This window comes from Marmota flaviventris, chromosome 2, assembly GCF_047511675.1.
Source record: "Marmota flaviventris isolate mMarFla1 chromosome 2, mMarFla1.hap1, whole genome shotgun sequence".
Lineage (NCBI taxonomy): Eukaryota > Metazoa > Chordata > Mammalia > Rodentia > Sciuridae > Marmota > Marmota flaviventris.
Window position 1 is genome coordinate 45,287,335 of NC_092499.1, and position 26,414 is coordinate 45,313,748.

The following is a 26,414-nucleotide window of genomic DNA, read 5'->3' on the forward strand; positions in this document are numbered from 1 at the left end:
GCCTAAATCCTGGGGTCACAGGGACTGGCCTAGGGCTAGACAAAACTGGGGCCTTAGGTGCTGACCTAGAGACTGGGGTGAGAGGTGTCAGTCTGGTATTTGGATCCATGAGTATGCTGGGACTACAAAGGCTAGTGTGGCATGACCTGTGGGGATACTGGGACCTGGCCTGACACTGGAGTCTCAGATAGTCAGCAGCTTATTTTACTCTCCTCCTTAGTAGACAGTATCTCTCTGTGATGTCCTGCCTAGATTTGGGGAGTAATACTGGAAAGGTGAAATTGAAACCTTACTCCCCTCTTCAGTGTCTTATTTCTTTGCAATGCCCAAGTGCCGTAATCTCTCACCTGCTTTTTGTAGCTCTTGTGAAGGTCTGTAAGAAGACAAGCACTGGAAATTCCCTGTTTTACCATCTTGCTGACATCCTTTCATGGGGGCTAGATGTAAAAGAGGTCTCAGGATTAGAAATGGCAGGACGTGGTAACTGTTTTGACCCTCCTGGGTCTCATTCTACAAAGAACCCCTCTCTCCCTGGAATGATAGCTATTGCCTCTATTTCACTTCCACTCCCCTGTGAATGAAAGGAGTATATTCAACAGAGGCATTAAAAATAATAGAAGGTGTATAAGGATGAAGGGATTTTGGTGTTTAGAAGGAAGAACCAGTTCAAGATTATTTTGGGAATGTGGGTAGAGATATTTTCCACTTATTTGACACCTTTTTTTTTTTTAAAGCAAACACATTTGTCAAGCATCATTCTGGGTACCAAGGATACTGTGGTGAGCCATTCATAGATGACTTCCAAGAAACACACAGTCTAAAGTAAAACACAGGATGCAGCATGTGATTTGACAGGAGTGAATATATACATAGAACATTCTTGGGGAGGGACATCATATATATTCTCATGGGGAGAGATGAGGAAATTCCTAGAGTAAGTGACTTCTAAATTGAAATCTGAAGTGAAGTTGGGGCAAGGAACGGAACACTATGTGCATATGTGGAGTGCTGGAGGTAAGTAATTAAAGAAATTCCTGTATTGTTTGTATGCTTATTTATTTCATTCAGGCATGTATAAATATGCATCTATGTATCCTATCAACAGACTATGTATCCTATCAAAAAAATTTTATTTTTTTTTTTGCTTGTCCTTCATAATATTTAGACAATGCCTTGAAATTACTAGATACTAAAGTACAAAGCAGGTTGTAGAATTTCATCTCTGAATGAAACCTGAGATCATCTAACTAGCTCAGCCTCCTTATTTGAAAGAGAAAGAAACTAGGTGTCTGATAAATTAAATGACTCACCCAGGACAAAACAAGCAGAGCCAGATGGCAGCCTGCATCTTTGGAATCCCAATCAAAGCCACAATCCAATATTACCAAGCCAGTGATTTCTCGTGCAGGATTGTCACTGATGTCTTTGCAATTTCCAAATTCCAATTTTTCCCTGTAAAATATAGATAATAATCTTGTCTTGTTTGACAAATAGAAATAAAAATGATCATCATGAGGAATACTGTGATAAGAAGGAAATGTTGAAATGCTTTATTACAACTACTAATGACTATTTAAAAATATATATGACAACAAACCACTGCTCCTCTGGCATTGGAACTCACGTATTTACCATCTTGACCTGCAACAGCTTCTCATTTCCAGGGGCTTTACCCTTGGGAACTCAAATTGAGTATAGAGTTTGCTATCATTTTTCACCTTGTGTTTATGTTGCACCTCCATATGAGGAGCTTAAAGAGCTTTACAGACATTAGCTCATTAATCCTCCCAAAACCTCTCTAAGATAGGGTGGAGGCATAAATCATTATTCCCATCTGGAAAAAAAAAATAGCCTAACTTATCTCTCTTAATTTCACTGATGCTCTAAACTGTTGATTAAATCCTAAATTATACACTGTACATTTAGAATACCACATTCTCTTCCCCAAGGAGATTTCTCTTTCTTTTTTAAATTTAATGCCCTGCAGATAAATGTAAAATGAGACTGACAGGTCTTATATTGAAAGCTCCTTTGAGAAGCACAGGCTGGGCAGTAACTCAAGTTCCTCTTTCCCCTTCTGCCATCCTTCTTTTCTAAAAATGACCAGGAGAAATGACTTTTAAGAATTGGAGGGATAGTTCATTTATTCCTTTATCTGTCAGTAAAGACCCCCATCAAGACCAGCAGTGAGTATCTATTCAGTTATGACATCTTCATCTTCAATAAAATACAGGTGCAACAGACTTCAAAATTTTACTGACACAGCAATGGAAGTTAAATTTTCAGTCACGTGTGCTTGCTTCACTTACTTGTATGATTCTCACTATACAGTTATTCTGGTGAGACTTTGAAGATGTTAGAACATAACCATGACATGAGTAGAATCTGAAACCAAGCAAGGTTGTTTCATTGAGATGGCTGCAACTCATACTTATCCAGTTAAAGCAGGTGACCACAGTTAAAGTCAGCAAAAAGGAAAATAAATTAAAATGACAAAGGCATAAAAATAAAATTAATATTCTGTCACACCCTAGAAGTTCATAAGAAAAGATGAGAGTCACCTTTTAACTTATTCTAGAGGTACTTGAATTTTATTTTATAATTTTTTTTAAAGTCCATTTCAGGATGGGAGTGGTGGCATACACCTTTAATCCCAACTACTTAGGAGACTGAGGTAGCAGATTACCCTGTCTCAAAATAACATATAAAAGGGACCGAAGATGTAGTTCAGTGGTAGAGTGCCCCTGGTTCAATCCTCAGTATCAAGAAGAAAAAAAAAAAGTCCATCTCAGACCACAATATGATATTTTTCCTGACCTAGTAGAAGGTTATGCAGTATTTGATGCCAGAAGATGTTAGAGGCCAAAGGATCATTGAATTTTAAAAAGAAGATTCGAAGGAAACAAAGAAGTTATATCATTTACTTGCTATCACACAACTAGTTATTGCCAAACTAAGAGAATATCCTTTATTGTAGTTTCTTATTCCAAGTTGCTTCTCAAATATAAACTAAAACACCTGTGTGATTAGCTTAAATCGTCTGTCTTGCTGACAAAATGTTACATAGAGAGAACAAAAGAACTAATCCCCCATGTATTCAATTTTTTCGAGGGGATGGGAAAACAACAGGCAGGAGATGTTCTATCTCTTCCCAGAAGAGGAGAATTGGCTTTATTTAAGAAAATGTTCCTGGACCTCCGCTTGATTTTTAGCTATGAGATGAAGAATGAAGTTCTTATATTTCTTTTTCACAAATTTCTCGAATGTTGCTTTAAGCTAAATAATCATCCTAGCAGTTTACCGGTTGGCTAATATTTAGTCACCATCTCTTTTCTACCTAACATAGTAGTTGAAGAGTGATTTTCTATTTCATATTAGTTGAATTTCAAAATGACCCTGAGAGTCTGGTTAGTATTACTACATCCCTGGGAATACTGAAAGCCTGTGAAAAGAAGGCAAGATGCTCTGGCTTCCACTGCAAATGCAAAGGAAAGGGCTAAGAAACAAATTCCCAGTGGTCCAAACTCTATACAAGAAGTCATCCTATTTATTTTACATGCTATGAAAATAAAATGAAGAGTATAAAATTTATAAAGTTGTCTATGCCTCTGCCCCTTCTAGATCAAGAGTATTAAATGACTACTAAATAAAAGGATTTTTTTTTCGAATGTTGACTTTTTCTCCCTGGCATCATTTTCCTCCTCTTTAGAAATTTTATTCCCAAAGTCTGACTCTCTTTCCAATATTCTTTATATATTCCTAGAGTTCCCGAATCCCATTTTTTCCATCTGTATGGTTCTAGAATCATAGGAATACTTCTCTAAAATATTAGTTCTTAACTCTTGTACTTCAAGTAAGACTGAGATTTGTGATGAGTTCAGGAGTGTATTCATAGGAAATAAAAAAAAGCCAGAGACAAGTCTAGAAAAACAGGACTTGATAAGAGGAGTGTGGTGAAGTATAGCCAACTATAGGCAGATGAGAGTGAAAAAAAACACCATGCAGTATGATCGAGCAACTCATGAAATTAGTTAGTTGAATAGTCTATTTTTCGTCATGAGTTAGGTTGGCTGTGTGTTTCACCTTATCCTTGGAAATTCCTCTTGGTTCACCCTTGGTCCTATATTCTCTAGTTTTCCTTCTTATGCTATTTCATTCTCCAGGTATGGTCATTAGGATAAGCCCTTTCTTATAGATTTTATAAAATGGATACTGTAGTGCACTGTATGTTGTCATACAGAATTCTTTCCTTCCTTTCCTACAGTCTGTCCTGAATATCCTTTGATCTGGCCAGTGAATACTTAAGATCCACTAAAAACAAAGGTGATTTCAGGTAGCTGGGACCAACAGATAATCTAGAGGAAAGAAATCATCTTTATCCATTCCCAAGAATTACTTTGAAATGATTCCCATGGAATCAATGAGAGAAAACCTCAGTGGGTATTATAAATATAATAGATGAAAATAAATTACAATTAATATCTTATTTGCTTATGAAAAGAGTGATTGTGGAGTTTTAAAAAAAGTATTTTGTAGTATAATGGCTAAGTTGCATTTAAATCCAGCACCCTTTTCCCCTTGTTGCTAAAAGTTACCTTTTTGAAATTGCAGACTAGTTTAGCATCTTAACATAATGGACATGTTTTTAAAAGATTATTGCCAAAAGTACATTCTTTATTCCAGGGAGACTCCATAATAGGTACCAGCATTTTAGTAATGATACAAGCAATCTGTAAGCTATTACAGTTTTCTTTAGAGTAACTTAATCTTCATATTGTTTTGTATGTCTGGAATTTTAATAGTGTTTTTAATTTAGAAAAGGAAGTATATAACATATTACTAATTACAGGTGAATATGAACTAAGCACAAAACCACTGAGTTTGATTCTTAAAAACAAACATATTTAAAAGTACTTAACCTAGTATAGAGAAAATAACAAAGAAATTAAAGAGTGCCACATAGGGATAAAACAACAGTTTTCAAGAAATAACACGGTATCTGCATTTTTAGAATGCTTCTTGTATATTTATATTATCCTACAGCTTAAAAAAAAGCTAAAAGTTGTAGAAATGCTCCCTTATAAGTAAAATTTACTATATATACATATATAGTATATATATATATATGTATATATATATATATATATATATATATATATATATATACTATATATGTATATATATATATAGTTTTTTTTAAAGAGAGAGAGAATTTTTTTTAATATTTATTTTTTTTAGTTTTTGGCGGACACAACATCTTTGTATGTGGTGCTGAGGATCGAACCCGGGCCGCACGCATGCCAGGCGAGCACGCTACCACTTGAGCCACATCCCCAGCCCCTATATATATAGTTTTAATTAAGCATATATAACAGCAGAATGCATTTTGATTCATTGTACACAACTTTACATTTCTATGGTTATACATGATGTAGTGTCACACCATATAAAAATTTACTACATCTTTTTCTATCAGATGAAAATACATGCTATTAAACATAAACATCAATATTTATAAAATAATAATTATCTTTCCCTAGATGACATCACTTATTGAAGTGTCTCCAAGAATTTACAGTATTAATTAATATTCCTGGTGACCTTTAGTGATTCAGATTGATTGGTGAGTATACTAGATTGCAAGAAGAAGTAGAATATTTTTCTAGGTCAAAGGGCTGGTTTTTCAGAGTCCTGGAAGGTGATGCACTGTATTTGACCTTTTCTTTTCTGCGGACAAGGTGAATTAACAGAGGGTAAGTGATTTTTCTTAAAAATAAAAATATTCACTGGAAATATTTTGATTCTAAATGGTTATAAGAAATAATTCAGTGTTTGAATCTGGACTTATACTGTCATGTACAGTTTCAAACTGTTTTGACACACAACCCAGCTCTTTTCCAATGAGCTGATAGAGATGTGCTTGGTGAACCAATTCAGGAGGCTTTAATACTATTTTTAAAATCTAGCTTTTATATTAAGCAAACCAGTTTGCTATTTTGAAAGAAGTTATAATCTACTTAAAACTGTCATTCTCTGTTTCTGACTTGCAATTAGATGATATTTCCAAAATGTCAGACCTAGATTCTGCTTCTACCATCACCATAATAGAATGTGACAGCCAAGATATTATATCAATACTTTTTCCATAATTAGCAATAAGGATCCTGCCAAGGGTTAACTAGAAAAGTTTCATAAACATTTTTCTACAAATGGTCCTGAAGGCAGTATTATGCTTTTAAAATCTGCTAATGTAGCAAAGACTCATGACAACCAGGAGACAAATCTATGAGCAAAACTGTTTGGAGAGAATAGTTTTGTACTGTATGATATATGTTATGTAAATGAGCTTATTAGGACTCTCATCTATTTTATTATTGGTGACCAATTTAATAGAGGCATTTAAAAAACAATATTTCTGCCTGACTCCTAGAAATGAAGAAGATACATTGATATAATTGAGAGCAAATGATTGCATGTCTTGCCATTTAATCATGTCATTTTTCAATTGCTATTTTTTGCACTTCACTGCATGCTTATAGAATATTTAGCTTCAATATAGATTAAGTCCCAGAGTTTGCAACTGAACTGTATCTCTATATTGGCTGAGGTTGTTTTTCAAGGTTGGAATCAGTTAAAATACCAAGATGTCATTTGCCATATTTTAAAAAAATATATACAAGTCATCATTCATACTTAATTTGAAATATGGGTTTTTTTGTCTGTTTTGAATAATTACTTCTTCACAATTCTAGGGTGAAAATTCTTATTTCAACACTTTATACACTACACATAGTTAAGCACATAATTTATTTGAGAATGGTATTCTCAGGACCAAAAGAGCTGCTGACCCATTGCTAGAAATGTTAATCATTTGTCTAATGAACATTTTCTACCTTTGTTCAATCTCTCCTTTATTATTCCTATAATTTATACCCTTCTCAAGAGATAATACTTCCTCTATCTATTAGAATATTAGGTCCTTGAAAGAAGATTTTTGCCTGTTTTGTACACTGATATATCTCAAGCACTTTGAATACTACCCATTATAATAGGTATTCCATACATGCTTATTTATTTAATGATTTATATTTTTTTCCATCCATGCTTTCGTAGCCAACCTGGATTTAAGTATTGTGTGTATTACTAATTCTTGTGTATTTGAAGACCTAGAGTGCCCTTTAGAAGATTGTATTTCTGAAAGGTTTACAAGAAGAGGTTGTTGGCTTTCTTAGGAACAATAACTTTATGACTGTATCCACATATAGTTGAAGTCAGGATCCAGTTAGTCTGAAAATGTAGACATCTTACAAGTTCTTCATATTACTTATGAAAAGAAAACTGTGTATCATAGTTTTTATGAATCAGCTTTGAATTTGGGCTTCCTGTGTTAAAATCCTGCCTTGCTGTTTATTAGTTGCGTTACTTCTGATCAGTTATTTAACTTCCCCTCATCGTCATTTCCTCATTTGTAAACTAAATCATAATCCCTTTGTTCCCCTTTCTATATGTGTGTGTGTGTGTGTATGTATGTGTGTGTGCACGTGAGCATATGTGTATGCATGTGTTGTTGTGGAGATTAAATGAGTAAATACATACAAGTACCTAAAAATTCATGGCACACATATACAAAAAATGTTAATCATTAATATCGGGGCTTAGTGAAAATAACTAGGAAAATTCTATTAAGAATAGTACTATAGAAATTGATAAATTTCATTGGTTGTTGGCTTTTGCTTTCAAGGAAGCCTTGATGAAATAGTTGAAGATAGCATTGTTTTTATCTTCTATTGGTTCAGATAGATGTAACCAATTTGGAATGATCTTTGGTAAAGTACATGAAGTACATCCAATAAGTCAGGTCTCCCATTTTTGTACTGACACCAATAATGCAATAGAGTACAGTTTTATAAGATGTAAATGATTATGTATGGAATTCTTCACTGAAATAATTTGATTTAATTAACATTCTTCATTTTCCACATTTGTTTCAACTACTCTTCCAGACCAAGTCGTCTTTGTGTATTTTTCTATATATGTTTCATGATATTTCTAGAAGTAGGACAGCTATATTAAAAATTGCAATACATTATTGTCATATAGGAGAATGTCTGACCATTTGACTAAGATATGTAGGTTTGTATTAATGATTCTATCCCAATGGATTTTATAATCATTACTTGGTATAATCAAGTCAGGAAAGAATAGTCTTTACAAGAAATGATGCTGAGACAACTGGATACCCAGATATAAAGGAATGAATTGGACCCTAACTTTGTGCCACCTGTAAAACTAACTCAAGATGAATCATAGACCAAAATGTGAGAGCTAGAACTATAAAAATCTTAGAAGAAAACAGAGAAGTGTTCATTACTTTGAGTTACACATAATTTTCCTAGAATAACATGAAAAGTAGATATTCTACTATATAATAATGAAGTGCAATTTTTAATATAGCTGTTCTACAAATAACATAAAACAAATACAAAAGTTCACAAAGAAGACTGGGTCTGGAAAAGAAGTTGAAAAGGGGGGAGAAAAGCTCTAAGTTTATATTTGTAAGTCTATTCATCCTTGCACTAACCCATGGTGTCAGAACCATGATGACTGGTATCACTAGTAACACAAGCATACATAATACCCTAGGAGAATAATAAGTTTTCTGATTATAAAATCAGTTACATGATTGATGAAGAAATAGAACTTTTTTCAAATTAACAATTTTGTTGAAGTATGATTCACATACTACAGAATCTGATTTCAAAACATTTTCACCACCTCTATAAGAAACTCTTTACCCATTAACAGTTACTCCCTATTTTACCCTTACTGAAGCCCTTGGTAACCACTGTTCTACTTTGTTTCTATCCATTATCCTGTTCTGGACATTTCATATAAATAGAGACAGGTAATATATGACCTTTTGTGTGTAGCTTTTTTCACTTAGCATAATGTTCGCAAGGTCTATCCATGTTGTAGTATGTATTGATATTTCATTCCTTTTTATTGTCAAATAATATTTTGTTATATGAGTATGCTATGTTTTGTTTATTCGCCCATTGATTGATGGATGTTTGGATTGTTTATACTTTTGAGCTATTACGAATAATGCTATTATACATATTTTTGTACAGACTTTTATGTGATCAAGTGTTTTCAGTTCTCATGAATACTTACCTAGGAGTAAAGTTGCTGGATCATAGAGTAAGTCTATGTTTAAATTTTGGACAAAATGTCATACTGTTTTCTAAAGTAGCTGCACCATTTTACAATTCCATCTGCAATGTATGTGAGTTCCAAATTCTCTAGTATGATCAACACTTATTATTTTTGTATTTTTTTATTTTAGACAACTTAGTAGAAACATAGTGCTATCAAGTTATGTTTTATATTTGCATTTTACTGATGGCTAATGATGTTGAGTATCTTTTCATGTGTTTATTGGCCATTTTATGTCTTTAAAGAAATGTCTACTCAAATACTTTGGCCATTTAAAAGACTGCTTTTATTGTAAGAATTTTTAAATATATTTTGGATATAAATCTTTAATCAGGTATGTAATGTTGAAAAATCTCTTTCCATTTTGTGAGTTGTCCTTTCATTTTTTTGATGGAGTCATTTGAAATGTAGAAGTTTTAAGAAGTCCAAAAATTGCTTGTACTTTGGTGTTTTATCTAAGAAGTCAAAAGTCATTTCTACTTTTCCTGTCATTCTGGGAAAACATTGACTAACTCAAGGTAATGAACACCTACTCCTCTGTTTTCTTCTAAGATTTTTATAGTTCTAGCTCTCACATTTTGGTCTATGATTCATCTTGAATTAGTTTTACATGTGGTGCAAAGTCAGGGTCCAATTCATTCCTTTACATGTGGATATCCAGTTGTCCCAGCACCATTTTTTAATAGACTATTGTTTCTTGACTTAATTGCACTAATAATTTTTAAACTTAATTTATTTTATTGATAAGCATTAAATTTTAATCATAGCACTCTATATTTAATTTTAAAATAAGACTTTAATGAAATATATTAGCTTTTACTTTATAAACATTATTTTATCTAAACTATTACAGCATCAGAACAGTAAGTCACATTTTGTTTCTCCATCTGAACTTGTTATTGTATGTTACCTCTTCAGAGAAGCTTTATTGAAGACCCAATCTAAAGTAACTTCCCATTTACTTCTATTGTATCACCCAATTTATTTTATAGCTCTTGACAGTATCTGATATTTTAGAATATTTATTTATGTTTTATTTCTAGCTTCTCTCACCTGCATACATGAAAATGTAAGTTCTATGAATAAGAAATCTTGTGTACCTTGCACACTGCTATATTCCTATCACTGAGAACAGTGCCTGGCATGTAGGAGGCACTCAATAAGTACATTTAGATGAATGAATGAATGATTTAACAATGATTATCATCATACCCACTTGAACTTCCATGTTAAAATGTTACAAAAATTATGATTTCTTGACCTTTTCTTCTGTGCATACTCTAATCTGCAATGCCTATATTTGCTTCCCTCCTCCTTTCCAATCTTCAGCATCTTCCAAGCCTAGTTTTAATTCTGTGAATCCTAATCTATATACTGCAGCTAGTAATGGACTTTCTTATTCTCTAAGTAAATTGCCATAATATAGCATATATATCAATTGCACCTTAAACTTGGATCATGGTCATACTATTCACAAATAATTTTCCCCTCCCTTACCTTATTTTAAACCTATTTCAACCTGATGAGTTGTTTTATCAATAACCTTTGCTTTACATTTATTTATCTCACGCTGAGGAATCAGCATCTTCTCTTTCCAATCAGATTATAAGATCTTAAGAACAGGTAACACTTCTTATTATATGCCTCTCATCCACTAATGTTAATCCTGTAATGAAAAGTACAGTACATGGCAAATAATTGATACTCAAAAAATGCTTATTGCTATAAGAAATATCATGCATATGACTATTGCTAACCTTGCCCCCCAAATAATGATCTGGAATCAACCAGTCAAAAGCATCTTCTGAAATTGCATAGGATACCAGTATAGCCTCTCATTTTCCCCACTTGTTCTATATTCTTATTGGACCATGACTGCAGGTATCAACATTGTATGCACCTGATCTCTTTTACCTTCCTAGGAATCTTCATCATTCTGTTTTATTGTGTAAACGTTCTGTTAGCAGGGTTTCTATTTAATTTAGCACAATGTCGTATTATTAGAGGCATTAACTAGTAAATGACATTTGGTAAAAATAAGAGTAAAAGCTCCAAATATTGGATGCAAACAATATAACACAGGTTCAATTATAATTTCACTGAAATTTTTGGATATCATCAAGAAAATATTAATAACATAAAGATAAGGTTGGATGAAAAGATCTATTCACTGATTATATTAGTTAGCTTTTTGACATAACAAGTTATATACATGAGATAACCAACTTAAGAGAGAAGGTTTGTTTTGGCTCAGTTTTGGAATTTCTAGTCCATGACAGGTTGGCCCATTGTTTTGGACCTGTAAGGAGGCAGCACACCAGAGTGCTAGTGAGTGGTGGAGCGAAACCACAAACCTTCTAGACAGGAAGCAAAGAGACAACTAGGAAAAGTCCCACAATTCCCTTCAGGGGCATTCCCCAAATGACCTAAAGACCTCCCACTAGGCCTACTTCCTAAAGGCCCCACCACCTCCCAGAAGTATCACCCTGGGGAAAAACCAAGCATGGGTCTCTGGGGGAACATTCAAAATCCAAACTATTGCACTGATTCATTCATTTATTTATATTTTGGTCATTTGCTGACAATAAGAAAAAGAGTGATCACTAATTATCATTGTCCTTCGACTCTTGGCTATCAGTTTGATTTTAGAATCAGAATTTATACCTTCTGTTTATACTTGTAAAAAATCTACTTGACAAGATGCTTTTATCTGAAAACTAATTTCTCTATTCCCTGTAGACTTGTCTTCTCAAATTTTGGCATGCAGTGAAATCACATGTAGTACTTGTTAAACTGTACCTCATTGGGCCTCATCCCAAAGTTCCTGATTCAGAAGATATGGTATGGCCCCAGAGAATTTGCAGTTCTAACAATTCCTGGGTGATGCTAATACCCCTGGGACCTGGGAATAAGACTCTGAGGACCTCTGCTCTAGAAAATCTGGCTACAGGTAGCAGACAAAGAGAAAGCAACTGCTCATATCATAAAAAGGGGGAATGAAGGGAAGGGAGGGAGGATGGGAATAGAAAAGACAGAAGAATGAATTGGACGTATCTTTCCTATCCTTATATATTAACACATGACCAAAGTAATTCCACATCATATACAACCAAAATCATCCTAATTGGAACAAGTCATACTTATTCTATGTATGTGTAATATGTCAAAACACACTCTATTGCCATGTATATCTAGAAAGAATGAATTTAAAAAATAGGTATAGGTATCATACTGATCAATCTAGAAGTAATATTTGCCTTTATAAATGGAATTGCTTCATAGTTTCTGTTTCAATTTTCAGATTATCTGAAGTTCTATTACTTTGTTTATATTGACCTACCTAATAATATTAAATTAATGTTGAATAAAATTATGATATTGGAGACAAATTTCTTAGAATTTATGTTTTTAACATATATTGAGTTTTGGTGTTTAAAAAAATATTTTCAGTTGTAGATGGACACAGTATTTTTATTTATTTATTTTTGTGTGTACTGAGGTACTGAGGATTGTACTTAGTACCTCACATGTGCAAGGTAATTGTTGTACCACTGAACCACAACCCCCACCCAAGTTTTGGTGTTTTTGAAACATTGTTTTTCTCTTAATCTCTCTTTCCTCTATTTGGTTCTCACATTTTACTTATGTATGTGTAATATTTTAACAGTTCTTGATCTACTTATAGTAATTATTTTTATTGTAAGTTTGTTTACATCATCATATGAAGTAGATGGCATTTGTTCAATATCAAGTACATGTACATACAAGTAAATGTAATATTTCTATGTAAAACATTAGCATTTGCGATACATTTGAGATATTGTGAAGAATAAAGTAGCAGCATTGAAAGTCTTACCTTCAATGACATCATACTGAAGCCAGTGCCAGGAATGATTTTGTCTATTTGGTTCAGTATATGAATGATTTCAACATTTGGAAAGTTAACCAGGGATGTCAGGAGGTAAACCAAAACAAAACCCTTGTAAATTGCCATTGGTGAATTAGAAACCAAATTGACAGCCTATAGATGTAAAACAAAATCTTTTCCCTGTTAGCAACTCTTTTATAATATGATCCCTCCCCAAGGGGGGAAAATGTTTAGAGTGTTGTAAATCTGTTCTTTGTAAAGGAAAAACAAACATAAGAATTTTTATTTTTTTTTTTAATGCTTCTCCTTTTTATAGCAAATCTGCCTTTTTGGAAACATGATGAAAATGAGTAGAAACATAAGTAAATATAATTGGTCATTAGAAATTTAAAAGTATGGGAGGGCTGGGGTTGTGGCTCAGTGGTGGTGCAGTCGTCTGGCATGTGATAGGCACTGGGTTTGATCCTCAGCACCACATTAAAAAAAAATTATATATATAAAAGGTATTGTGTGGGGGCTGGGGATGTGGCTCAAGTGGTAGCGCGCTCGTCTGGCATGCGTGCGGCCCGGGTTCGATCCTCAGCACCACATACCAACAAAGATGTTGTGTCTGCCGATAACTAAAAAAATAAATAAATATTTAAAAAATAATAATAATAAAAAAATAAAAGGTATTGTGTCCATCTACAACTAAAAAAATATTTAAAAAAAGAAAAGAAATTTAAAAGTTGGCACATCAAACTGCACTCTAACAATTGGGTTTCTGAGACAAACCTCTATACTAACAAAGGTAGCCTTGCAGGAAGAAATTGCCAAAAAATTACCAAATGATAACTAAATATTAAAGCATTTGGAATACTTTTCTTTGACATATTGATATTAGTTATGCTTTTCTTTCTTTTGAATTTCCTTTACCTCTTCTTTTCTTATACTTCTCCAGGAGGGCAATATGACCATGACCAGCCATGACCTCTTTCATCCATTTCGTTCTCATTTTCCCCAACTATTAAGCACCCAAAGGTACTAGTTCGGGCTTGTTTGCCACATTCATATGTCTCTAGGTCTTCTATCCCTGTAACTACTATCACCCATCTTTTATCTTGGATTTCCTGGTTTCCACCATTTCCTTGAAGATTTCATTAGTTCCTCCAATATTAACCTGCACAGACTTCCTTCCCTCTTTGTTTTATACTCATTTGTATGGTTATACTTATTTGTATAGTTCACCTCCAGTAGACTTTCAGCCCCTTGAGGAAAGGAGCAGTAGCTTGTTCATTTTTGAAACCTTCATTCCTGAATGAGTATCTAGCATTGAAGGTACAGTACATATTTGAGGAGGTCAGTGTAGCAGAGAAGAGAGCGGTAAGGATAAGTTTGTCATATTTCTGTGCCTTACTTAGATTGCCTGGCTTGGGTTTCTATTTAAAAATACAGTTCTCTGAAATGTAAAACAAAAATAGTCATAATAATCATTTATTCCTATGTAGTTATATTTATCATTTCTCTGTGCATAGTTTATCATGGAAATAATGTAAACTACTGATTCTGAGAAATGTTGCCAGCAGATCCACTGATTTTATTTAGTATGTGTTTGTGATTATAAATAAATACGTATATTTTAATGTTGTCATGGAAACACATTTATGTAGAAGAATGTTATTTTACCAGTTATATCTCCTATTTTAAAAAGTACTGAAATGTTTGCCATGTAAAATTCTCAATTTTCCTCTCCTTTTGAAGAGTGTACATATAGAATAAATTATTAATCCAGAATGTAGACTAAGCCCTTTAGATATTTAAAGTAAGAAAAATGTAGAATTGTGAAGGTTGAAAAATCAGGTAGTGAATATCAATAGTAACTGCTTTTACATTTTTAAACCACCATTTCATCTTAATTCATGTGCATTAAGATAAGGGGGTGAAGCTTTTCTGGATATTTAGATATTAGATATATTATAGATACTTACAAAAAATATGGCCAATGATATTTATAAAAATTTCCCATACCAACCTCAGGAGTCCTGTTTTAGAACTTTGAAAATACCTGTGAGGGTGAATGAAGCCCATAAGGGCATTTTGCAGATACTATCTTGTATGGTCTGTGCCTTATTTATTGTGGAGTCATCCATACATACCTTTAGTGCCATTAATTGCAAATTGTCCTTAGGCTAAGAACTCGGGGACTTTTTGTTGACTTGAGAAATGTAGTTACTATTCTAGTGTAACTTCAAACAGTGGTTTTAAAAATCTAGGACCATGACACAAATCATCTTTTGGTTTTTATAGCCCTTTCTTTTAATAAATTAACCACAAAACAAAAAACAAAATTCCTTTTTAAAAAACATTTGTTTTTTAGAAGTAGTTGACACAATACCTTTATTTTATTTATTTATTTTATGTGGTGCTTAGGATCAAACCCAGGGCCTCACACGTGCTAGACCAGCGCTCTACCGCTGAGCCACAATTCTAGCCCCCAAAAACAGAATTCTTAGAGTGCATTTCCTTAGGAAGCATCTGAACCAATTTCAATTGGCGATGATATTATCTTGATATAATACCATCAGTATTAGGCCAAAAAAATTGACAAGTATTCAGTGGACTTTGTAGTTTGGACTGCTCAACAGTTGTTGTTGAGTAAGAGTGTATAGGATGTGTAGGTATGTGTGTGTGTGTGTGTGTGTGTGTGTGAAAGAGAGAGAGAGAGAATATGCATGTGGATCAAGAAAGGACAGCTGGCAGAATTGGAGGAGGAGATGGAAACAATGCTTGTTGCTTTAATGGGCTCTCAAGTTTTATCCTTGAATGTCTAGGAGTTTCCCCTCAATCAGCAGTGAACTAATGAATAGTATCAGTAAAGAAATTTGTCAGACCTGGTTGTTGTATCAGGAGCTATATAGGAAAATAGTAATGAACCCTAGGAAAATAAATAAGGGTAAGCCCAGGAAACAAAACTGGAACTGCTGCACTGGTATAAATTGAATAATAAAATTCCTAGTCATATTTTGCCATAAATAGAGGTTTGGGAATTTGTCACTCACCTTATTTAAAATTCAGAAATATTAAAGGTACAGGGTTCTCTCATTATAGAAATAATAGAATTCCAGCTATTACTGAGTTACGGTCATTTAAATGGCTATAGCATGCATTATATCAATAAGTGGAACATCTGTATGAAATGTCCACCTGCTGATCTACTACCCCTACTCCATGCACATTTCAATGAACTGCACTTAATCATTTTAAGACTTCTTCTAATGAAGCCTTATCTAGATTAACATTTTAAGCACAAATACTTTCAGGCATTAAAACTCTCACACTAAATGAAATTGCATTGTCTTGTTTACCCTTGTTGATTAATAAGCAATCTGTTAACTGTTAGAATAGTCCAATTGTGGCAGTAGAGGGAGATTAGTAATTCAGTGATGTTTGTGGATATAATCATCATTTCTCCTGAAGGCTTTGAATTAGAATATCACTTACACACTATCCGTAGGCAAAGAAAGGATATAATATTTTTAGACATGTGTACCCACTATTTTGCTTGAATTGTTCAGCTTAGGGTCACTGCAGTAATACAAATGCTTCTGGGGGCAAAATGCTATTTTGATGCATACATATCCTTCTTAAATAGTGTGATGTCTATTAAAAGAAACACAGCAACCAACAAATAGTGCAGTAATAATCCAGTATCTTAATTTCTGTTTTCAGAACATTATTGCTTTGTTAATCAAGCTTCGGAAGAGAAATACTGCTTATCTTTTTTTTTCAGATAATAGCTTTTATATATAAAAATTCTTTGCAACCTTATTCAATTCATTCTCAGACAGTAAAAAACTGAACTTGTTCTTTTCAAAGAGTCTAGAAATAAATTTGGAAAAATTCCATTTTATTTTGGAGTATATTTCAATTTTTTGTGTGTTTCTTTGACCTTGAAAAAGCATGTCAATCTGTTTAGCATTCATATGCCCTAAATGATTTATTTCATTAGATTAGAAATTGTTAACTACCTAGGTTTCAAGGTGGGAACCTACATTTAAAAGGAAGAAATAAGTGAAAAAGGGAAGAAATAAGTGAAAAAGGAATGAAGCTAATTTCTCTAGCATTAGTTAGCTATCTATAGAGACCTCAGGGCCCTTCTTCTTGTCCTGTTGTTTGTAACTAGCATATAATTACAATTCAAAATAACGGTGGAAGGGAATGTTTCATGTTTTAGGGAACTCCGCCCTATAAACGTTCAGTTCATAGATTGTAACAATTCTGTGTTGCAGTCCCTCTGTCGTGAAATAAAGCAGCGACGTCGAGGAGTGGCCTCCATTCTTCGATTATGCCAGCATCTACTGGATGACCGTGAGACCTGCAATCTGAACGCAGACCACCAGCCCATGCAGCTGATCATTGTAAATCTTGAAAGAAGATGGGAAGCCATTGTCATGCAAGCCGTCCAGTGGCAAACTCGACTACAAAAGAAGATGGGAAAGGAATCTGTGAGTGAATTTTTCTTTTCTTTTTTTTTTTTTTTTTTTTAGTGTAATTGTCCCTTGTTTTGTTTTTGTTTCAGACAAAAAATAATTTTCCCAGAGCTTGGAAAATGTATTCCCACTAGTGAAACTCCATTTGTCATAACACAAGAGTTACTTGTCTTACTGAGATGCCTTTTAGGGTATCTCATTGCCCTTTTCCCCCTTTATTTTAGTTTATAATAGGATACAGAGTGCAGGCACTCCGAATGGTCAAACTGCTCACCTCATTGTCTTTTTCTTTTTAAAAAATCAAATGGAGATTTCACTTTACCTTACCACCTAAGCCTTTAATTCTTTCAATAATTCCTTCACCAAAGATATTCATTAATTGTAAAATGCCCCATGAGTACATTTATTTTTCAGTTGTAGCTGAATACAATACCTTTATTTATTTATTTATTTTTTTATGTGGTGCTGAGGATCAAACCCAGGTCCTTGCACATGCTCTACTGCTGAGCCACCACTCCAGCACCGCCCATGAGTATTTTGCTAGGAGGTGGCTTAACATTCTCAGTTTATGGAGCAACCTATTTGCGTGGCAGATAATGCAGTGAAATAATGTATATTGTTTACCTTTCCCTTATATCATATGAGTTAATACCATCTACTTGTACATGAATTTCCCCCATTGTTTCTACTTGGAGCTCGTTCTGATAGAGTTAAATTGCTGAGAACTGACAAGTTTCTTCTTAGAGTTTTAATGTCATGATCACAATGGGGATAGTCATTCCTTTTAAGGATTTTCCAAATTGAGTACAGGTTCAAGCTGTTGCTAGATGAAGGAAATAGAGAAGACTAGAAGTTGCTTTATTATAATACAAAATGTATTGTCCAGAAAGCCTTATTCTTATGAGAAAGAATTTATTGATAAAAAGATTGTATTCCCCAAATGCCCTCAAAATCAATGGCTATTAGTTGAAGGGCCAACTCTCATATTTGACTTATATAAACAAAAATATATACATATATATACATAGAAAGGAAAGTTTTCCTTATATGTTTATATTTTCAGTTCTATGTCTTTGGAAAGTTCAGGATTCAAAACTGAAATATCAAATATAAAAATTGTGTCATTGAAAAATATCTTCTTCCTATGCATCCTAATTTTAACAAAGCAGTATTTGCTTTAATATTAAGTTTCAGATGTTTGGCATTAGGGACTTTAAACAGAAGGGACACAGAATCAGTAAACCTTCTTGATCTTTTGCATCTGAAGCCATGTTGAGTCTAAGGGTGATTTTCTCTTCAACAGTTCTGTTTAATTGTTTTGAGCTGAAATTGTTAAATTTCTTAAGACTTCCAAATTATTACCAGTAATCAGAGTCTACATAATTGGATGTCTTTTTTTGAAATGACCTATTTGCTGTGAAGCTATTTAACTAGCATGTTTTTCTTTTTCTTTATTATTATTTTTTTTCATATTTGAGAGTATATGGAAGGGCAAGAGGTTACCTTTTTTTTTTTTCTGAACTTTGAAGCCTGTAAGTTTGATATTGGTGAAAGAAGTTTGGGCAAAATCTAGCTGCAGCAGGGAAAGTTCTAACATTAGGAAGCATTCAAACTGGTTTAGAAGACACAAACTGGTTTCCTTTAAGCACTGGTTTGAAATCATATAATAAGGGATGCCAGGCTAGATTTCTCCAGACCAAATGTAGGTATTTTTATCCTACTTCTACAGTACAGGCAAGTTTTAGCTTTGAGAAATGGGGGCTACTTCATAGAGACTCAGGCTACTATGTAGAGGTAGATACAAGTTGCAGAAAAAGACTCACCCTTGCTGAATATGTATATTATTTGGTTAGTGAAGATAGCACATAACTTCTTCTGTGCTTAAAAAAAAAATGGTGATTGAAGGTAACTCAAAAAAAGGGACAGAAGAATGGAGAGGACTGATACCAACTTCTGTTTCCTATATTCAGGGCCTGTGATTTCCTTGCACATACTAGGTGTTTGATAAATATTTACAGAATGGATCCTCTTGAGTCTTTAGCAGAAGTAGCCACCAGAAAGGATTAGAAAGAACAATCTATGGATTGTTCTTCAAAGCTTCTACAAAGCCAGGAATACTTCTCTTTCCTTTCAGTCATAAGAAAGTCACAGAGCATGTGCTAGAGTATTAAGGAGGATTTTGCTTCAACAATTGAGTAAAATTAGACTAAATACTGCTGTGGTCTTTCCCAAAAGCAAGACTAGAAAGGATCAAACATTTTTAAAAAAAAAAACTTAATCATATCCCAGGACAAAGCTCAAGAATATTTATAGCAGTACAAATATTCAGTATCCAACAACATAAAATTTAATATCTGGCATCTGATCAAATGCTACCAGGCATGCAAACAAAAATAGGAAAATTCAGCTGATGAAGAGAAAAATATCCATCAAAATAAATGGATTCAGAAATTATAGAACTAGTAGATAAGAACAAAGTTATACTTTGGTTCCATGTATTTAAGATGCTAGAAAAATATTGAGCATCATAGCTAAAAATATTGAAGATACCTACCTAAAATAAGGATTAAAAATACAATTGCTTAAATTAAAAAATACACTGGAGTCCATGGAGGGGTACACACCTATAATAACTACTTGAAAGACTGAGGCAAGGGCTGGGTTTTTGGCTCAGTGGTAGAACACTCGCCTAGCACGTGTGAGGCACTGGGTTTGGTCCTCATCACCACATAAAAATAAATAAATAAAATATAGGTATTTTTTCCATCTACAACCAAAAAAAATTTGTTTAAAAGGCTAGGTCAGGAGGATTGCAAGTTTGAGTCTAGCCTCAGCATCGTAATGAGACCCTGTCTCAAAATAAAAAGTAAAAAGGCTTGGGATGTAGCTCAGTGGTAGAGGGCCCCTGAGTTCAATTCCCAGTACAAAATAAACAAACAAACAAAATACCCAGGATTCCAGAAGAAATAATTCATAAGCCTAAAAATATAGCAATAGAAACTATCCAAAAAGAAACAAAAAAAACAGCATTAGTGAGCTGTGAGAAAACTTTAGTCAAATATGTATACAGTTAGCATCTCTAAGACAAAGGAGGAAGAGAAAAGTAATTTTTGAAGAACAAGTGGCCAGAATTCCCAAATTTGATGAAAACTATAAATTCACAAATCCAAGAACCCCAACAAACTTTAAGCACAATAAACATTTAGAAAATACATCAGAAGGCATTATAATCAAGTTGATTAAAACCAGAGATAAGAGAATATCTTAAAAGCATCCAGAAGAAAAAAAATATGCATTACTTACAGAATAAGAAGAAGCAGAGTAGCAGACTTCTTATCAGAAATTATGTAAGTGCAGGAGCAACATCTTTAAAATATTAGAAGGAAATAACTTAACCCAGGATTAAACACACATAGAACATATCATTCAAAAAAGAAGGAAAAAAGAGTATTTAAATATTAAAAGCTTAAAGTACTCATCACACTAAATCCATATTATGAGACTTTTTAAGGGAAGTCCTTAAGCAAACAAAAAATAAAAATTAAAAATGATATCTGATGGAAACCTGGATATGCACAAAGGAATAAAGAATAATGGAAATGGTAAGCATGTGGATTAGTGAGAAAAAATTCATGTTATTTAGATCTCTTTAAATAGTAATAGGCTGTTGAAATCAAGATAATAACAGTTAATTATAGGATTTATAGCATGTAGGAATAAAATATATGACAACAATATCACAAAGGTCAGGAAGCAAGAAATGGTACTGAGCTTTGTATGGCTTTTATTCTATGTGAGGTGGTATAATATCCTTAAAAAGTAGACTGTGATAAGATAAAAAGAACACTGTAACCCTTTAAAACTATAATAAAAAACTATAAAAAGTAGTCAAAGGAAATTAAGTAAATCATTTTGGAAAAAATCTCAATCCAGGAAAGGAGGAAAAAGAAAATAAAGAACAGATGTAATGTCAGATGCTGCAGCTCATGCCTGTAATCCCAGCAGCTTGGGAGACTGAGGCAGGAGGATTGTAAATTCAAAGCCAGCCTCAGCAACTTAGTGAGGGTTTACCAACTCAGTGAGACCCTGTCAGTAAATAAAATATTTTTTAAAAGGGGGGCTGGGGCTGGGCTCAGTGGTTAAGTGCCCTTGGGTTCAATCCCCAGTTAAAGAAAAAACAATGATGACATAACAAGCAATAACACACACACACACACACACACACACACACACACACACACACACATACCCGTATATATGCACAAGATGAAAGATTTAAATGCTATAGCAATAGTCCTATTAAACAGAAATGCACAATGAACTAAAAGCCCAAAGAAAGTAATTTATTAGATCAAGAAAAAAACTTAAGATTTAACTATATGTTGCCCATATTAAATATAAAGACAAAATAGATTTTTAAAAAAGGGATGAAAAAATATGCTAAGCTTATACTAATTGAAATAGAGTCAGAGTGGCTATATTAATAATAAACAGATTTCAGAGCAAAGCACATCACAAGGTATAAATAACATTTATTAATGTGAAAAGTTCCAGTTAATCAAGAGAATATGATATTATTAAACATCTAAAACAGACCTTACAAATGCACCATGCAAAAGCTAATACACCTGAATAGAGACAGGAAAAAGAGACAAATTAGGGCAGAGATTCCAATACCATTTCCCAGTAATTGATAGATCAGAAAATCAGTAAAAACATAAAAGATTTGGATAATGTTATAAACCAACTTGACCTAATTAAAACACTTCAACTAAGTCTTTTATCCAAAAGGCAGGTAACAAGTGTTGGTGATGATATGGAAAAAAGGGAACCTGTTTACCATTGGTGGGAAAATAGATTGGTGCAGCCACTGTGGGAAGTTCCTAATTGTGGGTCAAATACCAAGTTTCAGTTATGGTAGAATGAATAATCTAGAGATTTAGTGTATAACATGAAGACTGTATTTAATGATATTGTATTATATACTAGAAGTTTATTAAGAAAATACAGTTACTATGTGATCTAGCAATACCTCTTCTGATTTATATACAAAAGAAATTAAGTCACTACCTCATTAGGACATCTGTATTCCCGTGTCCATTGCATCACTGTTTACCATAGCCAAGATAGTGAAAAAAGTGAAAGTATCCATTGATGGATGAATGGAAAAAAGAAATTGTGAGTGTAATATTCAGTGTTTAGAAAAGGAGATTCTGCCATTTACAATACCATGGAGAATCCTATAGGACATGGAAAGAATATTACTATATGATTGCACTTACACATGGGATCTTAAAACAAAATGTAGAAACAGAATAGAAAGTTGGTTATCAGGGGTTGGGATGGGGGAAGAAGGGAAATGGAAGTTGTGGGTCAAATACCAAGTTTGAGTTATAGTAGAATGAATAATCCAGAGATTCAGTGTATAACATGAAGACTGTACTTAATGATATTCTATTATATACTAGAAGTTTATTAAGAGGGTAGATTTTAGGTACTCTCCTCCCTATGTGCACAAAGAAAGGTAACTATATAAAATGATGGATATATAAATTTGCTTGATTGTAGTAATCACTTCACTATGTATATGTATATCAAAACATCATTTTGCACATCTTAAATATGTAAAATAAAAATTAAAAAGTTAATTAATAAGACACGTCATCCCACAACAGCAAAATAAACGTTCTTTTTAAGTGCACACAGAACACGTACCAAAACTGACTCTTCTGCGTCAAGGAACAAGTCTTAAATTTAAAAGAACTTATAACCTCAAAGTATGTTCTTTAACCATAATAGAATTAGTTTAGAAATAAATAATAAAATATGTATGAAAAATTCTCAAATATATGGAAAATAAATAACACACTTATATAGTACAGAGGTCAAAATTTTGAAAGGTAAATTATGAAGTCACCCTCATTGGTAGGGTAGAGAGTTGTTTCCAGGACCCCCAATCATATAACTCTGAAGATGGTCAAAACCCTCATATGAAATAGTATGGAAGTACATTATTATGTGTCAATTAAAAATAAATTTAAAATAGCATAGTATTTGCATATATAACCCATGCACATCCTCCTAAATATTTTAAACCATCTCTAGATTACTTTTAATACTTAACACAATGCAAATGTATATAAATATTCTTATTCTGTATCATTTAGGGAATGATGACAATAAAAAAAGTCGGTGTAGAGAGAGAAGAGGGGAGGGGAGGGGAGGGGAGGGGGGATAGTAGAGGATAGGAAAGGCAGCAGAACACAACAGACACTAGTATGGCAATATGTAAATCAATGGATGTGTAACTGATGTGATTCTGCAATCTGTATATGGGGTAAAAATGGGAGTTCATAACCCACTTGAATCAAAGTGTAAAATATTATATATCAAGAACTATGTAATGTTTTGAACAACCAACAATAAAAAATTAAAAAAAAAAAAAAAAAAAGTCGGCAGTTGCAGTTTTTTTCAGTATGTTTGATATGCAGTTGATTCCAAACCCATGGCTATGGTGTACCAACTGTATTTTTTTTTTTTTTAAAGAGAGAGAGAGAGAGAATTTTAATATTTATTTTTTAGTTTCCGGCGGACACAACATCTTTGTTTGTATGTGGTGCTGAGGATCGAACCTGGGCCGCACGCATGCCAGGCGAGCGCGCTACCGCTTGAGCCAAATCCCCAGCCCCCCAACTGTATTTTTAACTGAATAGAAATAGAAAAAGCACATACATTTTTTTTAAAGAGAGAGAGAGAGAATTTTTTTTAATATTTATTTTTTAGTTTTCGGTGGACACATCTTTTATTTTATTTTTATGTGGTGCTGAGGATCGAACCCAGCGCCCCACGCAGGTCAGGCTAGCGCATTACTGCTTAAGCCACATCCCCAGCCCCAGGCACATATATTTTGATGTGGAATGCCATCAAAACATTGATCTTAGCTTTAATCTTTCAAAACTAGAAAAGGAAAAACAAATTTAACTCAAAGTAGAAGAAAGGAAATAAAAAAGATCTGAACAGAAATCACTGAAATAGAAAATAGAAAATCAATAAAGGAAAAAATCAAAATGAAAAGTTGTATTTTAAAAACAAGATTAATGTAATTGATAATCCTCCAGTCAGACTGATTAAGGGAAAAAAGAGAGACGAAACAAATTATCAACATTGGGAATAAGAAACAGGCATCACTGCAGTTTCTACTAATATTTAAAGAATATAAAGGGAATATTATGAATAACTTTGTAACTACTAAATAAATTGAACTATTAGTTTAAAATCTTCCATAAAGAAAACTCCAGGAACAGATGGCCCTTTAGATGGATTATACCAAATGTTTAAGGGAAGAAATACTAATGTTATGCAAAGTCTTCCAGAAAACTGGAAAGAAGGAATATTTTCCATTCTCATTCTTTGGGCAAATATTACCTACATACCAAAACCAGACAAAGACAATACAAGAATACTAAAGACTGACTGAAATTCCTAATTAATATAAATAAAAAGATTCTTAAAATTTTATCATATGAAATTAACAATATATAAGTGTGAAAAAATGTAACTTGCTATATTTAGAGACTTAGAAATGAAAATCATGTGATTATCCTAATGTGAGCTGCAAAAGCACTTGACAAAATCTATATCCTTCCTCATATAGTCTCTCAGAAACCTAAGAATTAAAAGATTGAGTGTTTTCAGGAACAAAACAAGGACATATATTTTTACCATTTCCATCAACTTTACACTGATATATGAATATTAGTTTTATTCTATGTACTACTTGATGAAAAATCAGAAGCTGAAATTGAAAACAATACTATTTACAATAGCAGCAAACCTATGAAATGCTTAGAGATACATCTAACCAAAGAAATGTGTGCAAAAATGCAACAAAATATTGTTGGAAGAAATTAAATGATAATTCAATTAATGATAATCTAAAAGTATTGATGAATCAGAAGACATCAATAAGATATCACTTCTCATCAAATTTATCTATATAGTCAATGAAATCCCAGTGGAAATTCTGACGATTTTGGGGGCAGAAATTTGTAAGCTGAATATAAAATTCATCTGGAAATGTAGTGAACCTAGAATAGCCAAAACACTTTTGATACAGATCAGTAAAGTTAGAGGACTTACACCTCCTAATATCAAGACTTACAATTAACTACAATATTCAAGAGTGTGGCCTTGGTGCCAAAGTCAACAAATAAATCAATGGAACAGAACGGATATTCCAGAAAATAAGCACAAGTGATCAATTGGTTTTTTACAAAGGTACAAAGGCAATTCATGGAGAAAATGATAAATGATCCTGGAACAACTGAGTATCTATATTCTCAGGTTGTGAGCTTTGACCTTCATGTAAAATGTTTTTAAAAATTAGAAATGAATCATAGGGTACAATTTTCATGACTGTGTTCATATTATCAAAACAAAATTGTACATCTTATATATGTAGTTTATTTTATACAGATTATACCCTAAAAAAGCTGTTTTAAAACCACATGAACACATTCAGAATTTTACATGAGCATATTCAGAATATCAATTACAAAGGGATTGATTGATTACCTTGAAACCTGGCAGTGGGTATCCTTGCCTTAGAGTAAGTAAATGAAAATGGGAATTCTTTTCCTGAAAAGCCAAACACAGTAACTATAGCTCTCACATAGCACTTGATGTGTATCAGGCACTGTTTTAAGTAACTGATACGCTGAGTCACTTAACATTCTTAAAAACCATATAATATGTATACTATTTTTATCCTTTCAATTTTGCACAAGAAAAAATTGAGGCAAAAAAAAAAAAGTCAGTAACTTGTCCAAAGTTATCTGTTAGTTTGTAATTGATTTGGGATT

The 26,414-nt window shown here is 33.1% G+C and overlaps 1 protein-coding gene across 3 annotated transcripts in view; it reads left to right on the forward strand.

Moving 5' to 3' along the window:
* The window catches only part of Akap6 (A-kinase anchoring protein 6), a 578,346-nt gene that overhangs the window by 450,374 nt on the left and 101,558 nt on the right, over positions 1–26,414 (forward strand). For all 3 annotated transcript variants that reach the window (XR_011706597.1, XM_027929539.2, XM_071607828.1), the window contains exon 12: positions 17,353–17,568. Coding sequence is in view for 2 of the 3 variants with exons in the window: in XM_027929539.2 (XP_027785340.2) it covers positions 17,353–17,568 (216 nt within the window). In the remaining variant the exon portion in view is untranslated. The remainder of the gene's footprint in view (positions 1–17,352; positions 17,569–26,414) is intronic.